Source organism: Strigops habroptila, chromosome 3 (assembly GCF_004027225.2).
Source record: "Strigops habroptila isolate Jane chromosome 3, bStrHab1.2.pri, whole genome shotgun sequence".
NCBI classification, from domain to species: domain Eukaryota; kingdom Metazoa; phylum Chordata; class Aves; order Psittaciformes; family Psittacidae; genus Strigops; species Strigops habroptila.
This window is the reverse complement of record NC_044279.2, coordinates 52,423,053-52,436,669: the sequence shown is the minus strand read 5'-3', so window position 1 is coordinate 52,436,669 and position 13,617 is coordinate 52,423,053. Positions and strand designations below refer to the sequence as shown.

Here is a 13,617-nt window from a genome sequence, read left to right as displayed (position 1 = left end):
ACACATTTTACTAGCAGTTGTAAATGTTCTAAAACATTAATGAAAAATATTGCTAATTTCTTTCTTTTTTAACCATATTTTTGTGTTGTATGATTATAATAAAATCAACCTCACTGTTTCTCCCTGTGTAGTTGGGAGAGCCTTGACTGTGAATAAATGTGTAAATAATTCCATTCAAGGCATTACTCAGATGCAATAGAATGTGAGGTAGGATATGTATTCACAGTTTTCTTTGTGATCTCAATCAAGAGAGGGATATTATTATTATTCTTCAGCATAGAAAAATATTTCATTAAGATTATTTCATCAAATAATGTAGAGAAAAAACATTTGTAGAGTACTACTACTTCAAAATAATTTTAAATAATTGAAGGTGAATAGGTGTTGAGTCAAAATTCATGTGAAGTAACTATTTGTGAAACTTATTTTAGCTAATATGTTTGAACAGTTTTGTTGTTAAAGTTAACTTTGTCCTATTTTTATATTATTTCATATATTGTTATTGCTTTCAGATTTGTTGGCCGTCCTGGTCGTTATGTATATGTGTTTGATAGTTATCGAATGGAAGAGGTAAGTACATATGAAATTCAAGAGGAAAAATCCTTAACAAAAAGATGTGTACAGTGCGTTTCACTAAAGTCCAGACAATAAGGAGAAAAAATAGAAAAACATATTAAGACAAGATGCTAAATCTTCAACATAAATAGAAAACCCTCAAATTTTCCACCTGAGGCACTTCTATGTTCTTTCTTTCTGCAGTTTTGGATAATTCATGATCTTTCTTAGGTGAAGCTTCACCATTTCTATACTTTAAAACTGGGCACAGAGGCACAAACATTACATGATTTGAATGATGCCCGTGGGAAACCTATGGCAGAGCTGGAACTTGAATCTGGCTTATCATACTGTAGATCACTAGAAGCCTAGCAATTTAATAGCCTAAAAAGCTATAGCCATTTTGTGCTAAATCTGTAAACACTTCTTTTTTTTTCTTTTTTTCTTTTTTTTTTTCCCCCCAAAATTCCTTCTAACTGCTGTGGGTATTCCCTTGAAAATCGATAGACATACTAAAGGCTTTACAATAAAGCTTATGCATAAGTCTTTGCAAGATTGAAGACTTTCTTCTCTCATGGGAGACATCAGGTTGGAAGAGTATTGGTGATACTGCATTATGTTTATTACATTGATTATGTAGTAAATATTTAAAAGGAAATATACTAGCCCCAGGGCACAGCAAGTTATTTCAGAGCTCTGCACATTTTCTGTAATGCAGTTTTATGAGTAGAGATGAAATACCTTGTTAAGCATGGAATTGAAATGATCGACAAGCTCCATGCTCCTGTGCAAGGGCGTTGGGCACATATAGACATCAGTATGTCTCCCAAGTGGGTACTTTTAAATTAATATTTTTAATCCCTTCACACTTTATGGTTTTGTGTAATTACAGTGTGCTCCAGGAGGATGTTTGATGGAACTCTGTATTCAGCTGAGCATCATTATGCTTGGAAAACAACTGATTCAAAACAATCTGTTTGAAATTGGAATCCCGTATGTATCCCAACTTCTCCATTACCATGCATTACTCCTGTGACACAGTAAATTAAAGGCTTGATCCTTATTCAACTGGATGGGACTTTTGCCACTGCCTTCAGTGGGTTCTAATTGAATGTGATGATAAATCACATTTTTGGTTGTAGTGAAATGATCTAGCTGTATTTTATGTTGACTAATTGGCTATATCTGCAGTAAATGGCTTGAAGAAAGTGATTGAATATATTAAATAATGGATCTAAATTATTTTTAGAAACCTGGGAAAACAGGCAAGGTATCCTAGATCTCTTGGGAAGTTTTAGAGAAGCTTTCAGGGTAGCAGTATCAAATACAAATTATTATAAAGTGAAGGAGAGATGGCATGGAGAAAAGCAATAGTTCTTAAAAGATGTCAAAATGATCACTTGGTTTATGACTATGCTATGGGTTTACATATGAAGTCCACACATTTCTAAGGTCCCTGTATGTCAGTATGTCACTGTATGATGCAGGAGCTAGAGTATGGGAAAGACGCTGACATGCTGCTCAGAGCCTGTTTGCCACAGGATGCACTGCGCAATGTCCTCTGCTCCTTCTTCCCAACAGGAAGAAATCTCTCTTGGTCTGTCTTCAGTGTCAAGGAAATCTTCAGGCACTGAGAATCCACTGAGAATGCCCTGTTCTCCTGCCTCTTGGGAGGTTTGCTCTTGTTTCTGTTAACTGAATCATCCTTGCTGGTGGCAGTGGTCTGTGAAATGTTGTACTAGATGAAGTCTCTGGCTTAGACACAAGCCTCGGCTTCACTGAAGTTAGTCAGAGTCTTTCAGCTCTGGTGGCAGTAGCTTTTGGATTATATCCCTAAGGAAGGCCTTGAAGATACTAACTAGAAACAAAGATGAGTGATGCTTGAAAGATTATGAAATATTTTTATATAAGCCTTTTTCCTCCCTTTTCCTAGCAAGAAGTAATTTAAATAGAGAGCAAAATTTCCCAAACAAATCAAATGTGGGTTATGGATGGTTTCATTATTCTTGTGTCAAAGTTCAATAGGGAGGCCTGTTTTCTGTCTGCATCTCGTTGAGTTTACAGTTTGTTTTGAGAAAAGGGTGGTAAATCATTCCCAAAATATCTGACATGTTGAAGGCTTAAAGCTTTCTCAGTGTAAACCTGGTGTGATTTTTTCCTCCGTCTTCCAAAAACTTACTGCTACTAGCCTTTTTTAACTGTGATTTTATGATGTTAGAAATACTGTATGTATTATTTTTGACTCGTGAAAGCAGAGGCTGATCCAGTCCAAACAGAAAATTCCTGTCACATTATTTCTCAGTTCCCTCACTACAACTCTTGGTGCAAGAATGTGACAATTTCATCCCATTTTTCTCCATCATTTCTGCTCCCCTACTCTTCTGCCAACAACCTATGGTGGCCGCAATTTTTAAAACTGAATAACTGTTTAAAAGCAAACATACTTTCATTCTCTCCTTCCCAGTGAAATACCTCATTTTAGTTACAATGCTATCTTGTCATCTTGAACTCCTTTTTTTGTTTGCATTATAAGAAAATCACATGCATGTCTGTAGGGTTCACTGGACCTGTTAGCACCAGAAGAAGCACTGTGCTTTACTGAACACTTAAGTTAATTAATTCAGAGTTAGCCATCTATTTCTGTATGGCCACTCTACTGGTTTGGACTAGACCCTTAATGGTACTCATCTGCCCCACATACACAGGCACACAGGCACACTGATCAGTCAGATTTTCAGAAGGTTGTGCATAGGTCTGCCGGACACACATGATTCCAGACCAGTAGGGACTCCAAACATGCATGTGTTGCACAAGTAGTAGTTCTGTGTCTCACACATAATCTACTATGTCTATACATGCTGTTATTAGGTGATGTGACAGATGTATGGATAAAGATACCCTCACTCTCTGCCTTCCAGCCTTCTTGTCCGGCTTGTTGTCTGGCTTCTTTTCTGGCAGTGGTGAATGCTCCTTCCCTGGTGGTGTTCAAGGCCAGGTTGGACAGAATCTTGGGTGACATGGTCTAGTGTGAGGCATCCCTGCCCATGACAGGGGGGTTGGAACTAGATGATCTTAAAGTCCTTTCCAACCCAAACCATTCTATGATTCTATGATTCCTACTGCATCCTATTCTCTCTGTTCTGCTACCTGTTTTCCTTGGTAATCTCCTACAGTCCACTCATCTCCTCTGTAAGATCATCCTGTTTCTACCAGTAAGTTTTTATTTTCCTTTCCAGGATATCTCTGTCTTCATCAGGCCCCTGTTGTATTTTTCAGTGTCTACTTCTGTAGAGGCTATGCACTGTGATGAACAGTCCTCCGGTGACAGAAAGACAGATCAAGCTTTTCTATGTCCAGTTTCAGCAGCTGCACATTTTCTCTCCTCTTGCCTTGTGTCTCTTTGGAGAGAATGAAAGAGTGAATAACACAGATTCTTCCACTGGCTCCCTGTATATTCACTGAGGGCAGAGTACAAGTGCTGCAATCAACCTTAGCCATATGGAGAGGCAGAAGGGACAATCATAAATGGTGATTTCTTCTTCAGAATCTGAACTGTCCTCTATATGCCTGTAACATGGAAGTATCTCTCTGCTAAATTATATGATGACCCAGATTGAAAGAGTTTTTTGCCTTCTTGAAATCTTGGGATTTCAGGATTACTTTCAGAAAACCTTCTGACTTCATTCACCAAAAAAACAAAGGAATTTGAATTGCTTTGCAGAACATCACAAAACCTTCCTCCCATTTGCTGTCTCTTTCCCTGAAAAACATACTACTAAGTAGATGGGAAACTGAGTTTATAAGCAACTGCCATCCATTATGTCTCTAGCACCCTATTGTTGCAGCAATTGGGAACCATCACTCAGTGTCTTTGTTTTGGATTATTCATGGTCAATGCTAGTTGAGGAATTACAGAGTTAAACTTCAGAGGGCAGCCCTGCATTGTTTGGCATCATGGGGACACATACTATTTTCTTTGCTGTTTCCTTCAACATTTCTGAAGAAACTGCTGCATAGCTATGACGGATGTGATTTGCTGGTCTTCTAAACCTTTCTGTGATTTCTTTTTCAATTTCTGCACCCAGGAATATCAAAACAGCTAGGTAAATGCAACACCATTTGAATTATGGAAAACTAAGCCTTCTTAAATTGAAATGTGTGTTTTGTGGGGCTGGAATTCATAAGTTTAACAGATGTAAATATGCCACAGTTCACTCAGATGTGTCACATACCGTAATTCTCTTACTGTTGCCACAGGAACTGACCCTAAAAGGCTGCAGGGCTTGAGAGCCTTAACCTTTTTTTCAGTTCTGTTTTTCTGAACTTATTGAAAAAATTCCATGTGGTTATTTTATTACTCTCTGTCTTCGACTTTGGTGCTAAACCCTCAGGGTGAAATCCTGGCCCTATAGAAGTCAATGGCAAAACTCCCATTGACTTTTGTGGAGACATGAATTTGGCCTTTTTATTCAGCACTACTTAGTTCAAAATGCATTTGACTATGCTGGATGAGAATACCAAGAGTTAAAAAAATCAGTTTAAAGACACCCTTTCATGGCTACGATCCTCTATGCCACTTTTCACCTTTAATATATTGCTGTTAATTAATGGGGTGGGGGGGTTTCAGAGTTTGTTGGTTTTGTTTTTTCTTCCCTGTTTTTTGGTTATTGTTTTCTTCTGTTAGAGAAATTGAAAATCCCAAACACAACTTAAACTCCTATAGAACCCAGGAAGCCTGAATGTGCCAGCAAAGCATGACTATACCGTAAACTGTGGAATCAAATGAGAGATTAAAGTCCTTTCATTCTCCCCCTGAATCCTTCTTGTACCACCTACGTGTGAATATGAGGCCTCTCCTTATGTGAAGAGACTGTAGGAATATGACTGAAGAAAAGCCTGGACCTTCAGTACTCCATTCACAGCAAACAAAAATATGGGCAAGAACACAAGAGTCTGAGCCACTGCACTTCCTTTTCTCTAGGTACAAGTGTTCAGCTATTCAGTCTTTTCAGTCTAGCTTTCTCCCTTTACCCTTTTCTATCACGCTACAAAGGCAAAAATGCCAACAGGAAGGACAGCCTTAAAACCCACTTGATATAAATCATTCATCCCCAGCAGCTGGATTTTAGGGGTTTTCTGTCTTTTCGTATAGTCTATTTGCATCTCTTTCTAGCAAGTATTGCCTTGCAGTACTTCAAATCCAGCCCTTGGTGACTGTCACAGGTGATCTGCCTTGCAGTACCCAAGAGCATTTGGTAACTGAGAGTTTTGAGAAACTGGTAGGCTGATCCTCAGTTCCAGTCTTTCTGGCAGCCTGTGGTGGAGATGCACCATGAGGACTGCATAGCCACTGAAGACACAGACTTGTGCCTCTGTCCTATTCCAACCTGCCCGCTGCTGCCCTGCCTCTCCAGCCTCTATGCTTTCCACTCTGTCTCACTGAACAAATTTCTCATTTTTCTCAGGTCATCATCATGTCTTCCCCTAGATTCCCCAAATCCTGGTACTCCTTTTTGCTGTATAAACAGAGCAACTGTTCAGTCATCTTTCTGATTTTTTTTTTAAAGGAGGCTAGTGCTAGTGCACCATGTTCTTGCAGCCCAGCCAGGATCACATCGATTTTGATGTCTCTCTGCTTTTCCTCATCTTTTTCAACAAAATCTCGTGGATTCTTCAGGGGCGGGGCATTTTCCTGTAGCAATTTTATGCTCTCTTCAGATGCTGGTTACTTTGCACAATACCATGCTTAGTGGTTATATTAGGAATTATGAACAGCACAATTAAACCACGTTCCCACCTCCTATTTAACACAAGGGTTTGGTGCCAATCCCTTGTGAGAAACTTCAGAGTCATTTTTAAATGCTCTAGGCATAGCCTTCTGACAAAAAACTGTTCATTTTCTTTCTCCCTGATCCTACACCCATTATTTTCCATACTATTCAGTCTCCTTAAGAATGTATGTTGCTTTTTAATATTCACTGGCAAAACGACCAGAAATAATGGCTAATCTATAGTATTCTCTGTCCAGATTCATACGGCTACCTGTGAGGTCATGAAACCTTGCTGCATGTGCTTCTTCAGCACAAAGCTTCTTGGAGACTCATCCTGAATGAGCAAATCTACCTCTTTCTCACTGCTGCCTGGCATGCAGAAAGCAGAAGCTAAAATAGCTCTTGATTATCATTGTCTGTCAACTTCGTTTAAAAATGTTGATCTGAGGAATTAAAAAGCAGGTTTCACAAAACTGCATTTAAAAAGCTTACTCAGTTTTAATAACACAATCATATGTGCAGCTATAGAATTCTGCAAAACTCATTTTCATTGCTCTACTGCTGTATAGTTGGAGAATAACACTGTGCAAATCCCTATTTTCTGTTCCTTTAACTTTCTGACACATTTCTGTTTGGTCTCAAACTTCACATGCTTGGATATGACACAAAGGTACATTTTTTTTTTTTTGGTGGAATATTTGAAAGAAATAGTTTGGCTTGTTTTCAGCTAGTTGATCCTTTTAAAAAATGACACAGACATAAAAAAAAGAATACTCTTCAAAGCTTAACTCAAAATGGTTAAAGGTGCCACTCCTGATGCCTGACTTATAGATGGGCAGATGAGAAATTAAAAATTATTACAGAACCCTGGATTTAGTGTATTCCCAAATAAACACGAAAAACAACAACTATTGTTTTAGTTACTGGGTTCTCAAGGGAGTTAAATATATGCATTAAGCTCCGTAACTTGACTCCATGGTGCTCTAACCAGAGTATTAGATCACACATATGCAGACTTCACATCTAAACACACCCAAATTTTATCTCAGCTGCTGCACAGTGACAGCGAGATGCACCTCAATCTCATCTAGCCATGGAAATGTGAGCGACATTTATAGCACATGTCCTTTTATTGGAACAGAAATCAGAATCAGCACTGTCTTTAACTCATTGTTCATTGTCCTCTGAGAGTCCCTCACATTAGGAAATTAATTGGGATATGCTGGAAGAGCATCCTGGGAATTCTTTGGTTGTTTTAAATCCTGCTCCCAGTCTCCCACCCTCTGAATACTATATCACCTCTGTCATGGACAAGTTCCCTTGATTGCCATAAAAGGGGGGAGGGTGGGGAGGGGAATTTTAATGTCTTGAAATGGCTGAATTTGAATGATATAAGAGGTAAATGTCTTTGTAAGGATCCGTCTAATTCCTTCTTGTGGAGTATTTTAAAACTCCCCACCCTTTTATTAAAACTGTGTAAACTGAATATTCTGGGTACTGAAAGTATTTGGTTAGCCTCATTGTACCTGGGTATTGACAAAGTACTGAGAATATTACTATATCGTATATGCTTTAGCTGCACCTGGAATAAAATCTGGAGTTGATCTCTTAATTTGTGCAGGTTTGTGATCCTGGCACTGACAGTACCTGATGCAATCTAGGTCGAAGTGTCTGCAGATCCCCATTTCCTCCATACAAGTGATGAAATTGAATTGGTCCTGTAAACACTGGTCGGTGTAGAATTTCTGCAGCCACTGTGTTCATTTCCAGGCTGCTATAGAGCCTTGTGCTATGTGGTGACACAGTGTTCCTGTGTGGCTCAGTGTGTATTCAGGAACCAAGCAATAAACCTACGCAGAAAAGCCTTTAGTGTGTTTGCCAGCTAGCCTTGCCCTGCTACTTAAGTTAGGGTCTGAGAAAGTGGTTCTGCTTAGCTGGAAGCACAAATGAAAACCACTACCCCATACAATCCTGTCTCCAGGCCACACACCTCTAGTTCAAAGGATTTATCACAAGCTGTGGGGAAAATGTTTGTGGGAGAGCCCCGCTTAGACTGTTGGCAAAACATCACTGGGATTAGTCTGGATTTTCACTCATATGGCACATATGTGAAGAACTATAAAATAATGTCATACATATTTGAGAAAGATAAATTTAATCTGCAAAAGGAAGACGTGCAGTAAGTATAAATATTGATGTTTTATGCTAATTTACTATATTTCACTTCCTTGATTTTGAAGAAATATCTCAATCTATTGCATTTCTTTCCATGGGAATTTCTTAATGTGTAAAATAGCATGAAGTTATTGATGCATATGCATTTAAAATGTCATTTCTGGGAGGGCACTGGGAATACTTTACTCTTCTTTCAAAGATAGATTCATTCTGCTCTAGGATTTTACTACTTAAGAAATTCATGTATATGTCAGCATTGTGAAATATGTATCCCCATTTCAGTGAGACAGTGGTTCATACTACTATTCATGCTGAGATCCAAAGGAATACTTGCACAAATAATTGCTCACTCATGTGGGTAATTGATAGTCTGGCCAAAATGAACTATGTTATTGTAAAATGCGGTCAAAATGAGAAACTCTGATACAGCCTCTTCTGATCTAAAGAAGGTGAGAGACATAACTGATCTGTATTTACTTAAATGTTTTTGCTTTTCTGCTTCAGAGGCAGTGAAAACTCACCAGCAGAGTTGGACTTGCAAGATAATCAGGGGTTTCCAAGTCTCACAATACAGTGAGACTTGGTTATCTGGTAGCTCAGTGTTCCACCTTTATACACACTGGGACACGTCTGAAGGAAAATTCAGAACCTCTAAAACTCTTATGAGAAATCTCTGAAGGAAGATTATATGATTGTGCAAGTAAAGCATCTAACTCACAGTGAAGTACATTTTTCAGGGTCTATGTAGATGTGCATAATTTGCCTTATATATGATTGGTATGCTCTCAGGAAAAATAATTCAGAAATTTCACATAAGCATTCAACAAATGTTTCAGGTTTTATGTTAGGAGTTATAGAATTATGTAGTTTCCAGTGGCTTCCAGTGAATTCCAGTTCTTCCCCAGTGAGTTTTAGTGAGGGCTGCATTGTGGAGTATTAAAGAGGTTGTTACCACATATATCCCAAGTGACACTTTTCTAGCACTAATTTGTTACTGAATCCAAAGTGACTAAGGTAAGGTTTCTGTTTGTGCTGACAGGAATAGTATACCTCTCTGAGACCAAATTCTGCCGACCTTGCTGAAACTGTCTTGTGAATCTGATTCTTTCTGTTACTTTAAACCCTGTTTGCATGTTATGTAGAAGCAAGGAGATTGCATTTCTCCAGGATGAAAGGCCATTAGTAAAATTAAGACATTGCTTATACTTAACATTTCATTGGTACATATTTTATTGTCTTTATTAGCTGTAACATCATTTTAATTAAAGAGTGCTTCCCCTTTAAGATTCCGCAAGCAACATTTTTTTTTTGTCTATTTAGATAAACTTAGGTATATGTGCTTGTGATAGGAGAGCACTGGAATTGAAGAGCTGCAGGTGTTTTCTGGTGGTCACAGGGCTGGCTTTAAGTCAATAATATTCTTTTTTGGAGCCCTGAGAGGCTTGAGACCTATCAGTATCTTGGAGACACTTCTTTTTTTGGTGCTGCAGATTTATTAGCAGAGGTGCTTTTTTCTTTTTGCTTTGAACAACAAGCAGGTTTCGTGCTTAAAATATTCAGAAGTCCCCAGGTTTAGGAATGAGCACATTATTCCAGCACCCTCTTTGGAAAAATGTCTGGTCATTTTGACCTTAAAATTATACTATATTGGAAATTCCCAAGCTTCATGGTGAGAGAAACATTTGCCTGTCTTAGATATGTGTTATGAAGATATCACATTACCTTCTGGTATATTGTTTGTTTCTTCCTTTCTTTCTTAAGGGAGAAATGATTAGTGAGTTGTTTTTGAATGTATTATTTATTATCAATATTTAGGCCCAAGGTGCCTGAGCTTCAGGAAGATGTCCATTCAACATGTATCTAGAGAGAAAGTTATTAAGAAGTACTGGGTTCAACACCATTATGCTGTTGTAACTTTCTTCTTGTCACAGGAACATAGGAACTGCTTACTCCAGCAGCCTGTTGCCTGGCAATTAGCAATATCAGAAATTTAGAGGATGGTGTAGACTAAGCCTATGGGACACCAAAGTAACATGATACATATTTTGTGCTGCTGTGCAAAGACTTGGGCCAAATCTTGTAGGGTTAGAAAATAAAAGGACTTGTTTCAGTCTGAACTTTTGTTTGTCAGGAAGCTAAAGAAGCTCTTCAGGAAGCTGAAGGACGAAAGAACTGAGCCAAAAGAAATGGACACCAACCGGTCAAAGGACCCTCAGCAGTGGGATCTCGATTACACTTTGGAACCTTTCACTGGGCTGACTCCGGAATACATGGAAATGAGTAAGTTTTCCAAATTCCCTTTCCCTTTCTGCAATAGCCATAGCTTTACATAAGACCAATCACCATATATCATACAACTGCATGTCATAAATTGGCATGATAAAGGGGGAAAAATAACAAAATACTTTAGTTTGCAGAAATTATATGCAAGGTAGCAGGGCTGTGAGACTACCACATCACCAGCATAGCAGCAATGATGAGTCCTGGTATCTGTTTAATACTTATACTGTGAGAGTTCAGTGTTCCCGGCTGAGAAAAGAGCATAGAAATCATTCAGCCACGGAAGGACAGGATAGCTAAGGTTGGAAGGGACGTCTGGATATCATCTAGTCCAATCCCTTGCTCAAAGCAGGTTCAGCCAGAGCAGGTTGCTCAGGGACTTGTCCAGTTGAGTTTTAAATATTTCCAGGGATGGAGACTCTACAACCGTTCTGTACATCCTGCTCCAATATTTGTTCACCCTTACAGTAAAAAATGTTTTTCTTACATTAAATTGCATTTCCTATATTTCAGTTTGTGCCCTTTGCCTCTTGTCCTTTCAACAGACACCCGTGAGAAGAGTCTAACTCTGTCTTCTTTAATCCACCCTAGATTGGTAAAATCCCCCTGAGTCTTCTCTTCTTGTAGTACAACAATCCCAACTTTCTCAGCTTCTCCTTGCACATCAGATCCTCCAATTCCTTAATCTTCTTAGTGGCTCTTCACTAGATTCACTGCAGTATGTCCATGTCTTTCTTTTACTGGGGAGCATAGAACTGGAAAGAGCACTCCAGGTGTGGTCACAGTAGTGCTGAGTAGAGAGGAAGGAATTCCTCTCTTGGCCTGCTGTCAGTGCTCTTCCTAATGCACCCCAGAAGGCCATTGGGCTTTGTAGCTATGGCGTATTGCTCATTCATATTCAACATGCTATCCAACAGGACACCAGTCATTTCCCTCTCAATTGTTTTAACTCACCTTAGGATCTGGCTGTGTGTTGCAGCCTCTACTACTTTATCCCCTTCTGCACATGATGATACTTTGTTGAAAAATTCTCCTTTAGGTTTGATTTTTTTCCACACATTACTTCAGCCTGAGATTATTTTTCCTTCTGGAGACTTTAAGCAAGATTCTTTGCAATTTTTGAGTTAAACAATGATGAAAAATTATAGATATTTCCCCTTGTAAACATTTTCATGTGTTTTTATGCTCAGGCATAACTCAAAAACATCTACACTTTAACATCCAAAATTTCCTGGTTAGCTAGTTCTCTCTAAGGACAAGGACCTTTAGTTATTGGTAATAAACAAACGGAATAAATACAACCATTTATAAATATTTAATTTCTTGACCTTGCACATCTGTGGTAGTTGATCTTATTAATTCTGGGAACTAGACCACATGATCAGTTGCAGCAGGAATGGCTAATTGCAGCGAAAGCCACTGGTAGGTTAAGGAGGAATCAGACTTCTTCCCAGTATACAACGGGCCAGAGACTGCTGAGTATGCTCTGTGATAACTGAGAGATGTGGCTGACTGATACAGAAGCATGAGGGAGCCTTGAATGTGTTATGAACTAAAATATTCCACCTTCCAAATATTACATGCTGGTGCTTTCTTCTAATTGTAGTTGGACCTAATTAAAGTGTTCAGGTGTGGGAGGAAACTCCCATTGCATCTGAGATGATTCCGCCACCCTGATTTGAGATCTCTGTAGGAGATTACCCTTGATTCATTGACAAGGACACCACTTAGATGCAAATGCTTGTCTTGTTGGAATAACTTGTAGTATCAGGGTCTAAGCTACTGATGTTATAAATCACTGGACACTAAGCCTGTATTTTAGATTAGTCCCTTGTGCCTAGATCATAAACAATGTCGAGTGCCTCAATCTGCAGTCATTCAGGGATAATGAGATAGATGCCCTACAAATGAATGGATGAATTACTAATCTAAACGTTTGTTTACAACAGGAGAATTAGCTTCTCAAGTGAAGAGACTAGCTCACTGTAGAGCCTTGTAGTGTGCCACAGCAAGCTATGCCCTACCCGTGGGATAAAAGACAAATGTGCAGCAAATGAAACCCAAGCTGCACCTCCCCAACCTGCTTGTTGCCCCATGTCCATATCACTGCACTCAGCTGTCAGATTCACTGTGGAGTGACTCAGACCACCCACGCTGGCAGGAAGCACTTTGTACAGCTCAGCACTGAACCTGTCAGCTGAGATTGTTGTGAAGGGCATCAAACTGAAATGGTGAGGCAAGAGGCAGTTACACAGCTTATTTACCTATTTTTCTAAATTTGATTTGAGAGGGGGAGGGAAGGGAAACAATGCAGCAAGTGCAAAGGAGGCTATTTTTTTTCCACTGAATTGCTTAAAAAGGCAGAGTGACTAGAATGTAAGAAGAGGTATGATGCTAAGGAGGAGAAATCTGACTGCTGTTTCAGAACTTAGTTCTGAATCTTCACACTGATTTAGTCAGGCATGCTCCCACTGGTATCAGTGGCTATCTGCTCAACCAGGAATGAAGCAGCTGAATAAGAAACTGCAGACTGGGCTTACTGTAGCCTTTGGGTTCCCCAATCCAGATGATGATGGGTTTTCATGCAGAAACAGGCATAGATCTGTGTGTGAATATTCACTACATTTAGGTTTGTCCTGCCGGGTGCTCCTCCTTTTAAGGATGGGTGGCATCTTTAAGACTACAGAGAAAACCTCTGGCCAAGCTGAGACTTTTGACTCTGGGTCTACCATTCTCTAAGCTGTAACCTAATCACAGGCAGTCCTTGCCTTTTGTACCTATACAGAGTCTTGTAGACTGATTTCTATCAAAAGTGTTGACATGTGTCCTTTCTGAT

At 39.2% G+C, this 13,617-nt stretch overlaps 1 protein-coding gene across 1 annotated transcript in view; it reads left to right on the top strand.

Moving 5' to 3' along the window:
- ANO2 (anoctamin 2) overlaps positions 1 to 13,617 on the top strand; it is a 168,742-nt gene that overhangs the window by 137,043 nt on the left and 18,082 nt on the right. Inside the window, exons 19-21 of the mRNA XM_030480569.1 lie at positions 513 to 570; positions 1,448 to 1,548; positions 10,633 to 10,781. Of these exons, the coding sequence (XP_030336429.1) occupies positions 513 to 570; positions 1,448 to 1,548; positions 10,633 to 10,781 (308 nt within the window). The remainder of the gene's footprint in view (positions 1 to 512; positions 571 to 1,447; positions 1,549 to 10,632; positions 10,782 to 13,617) is intronic.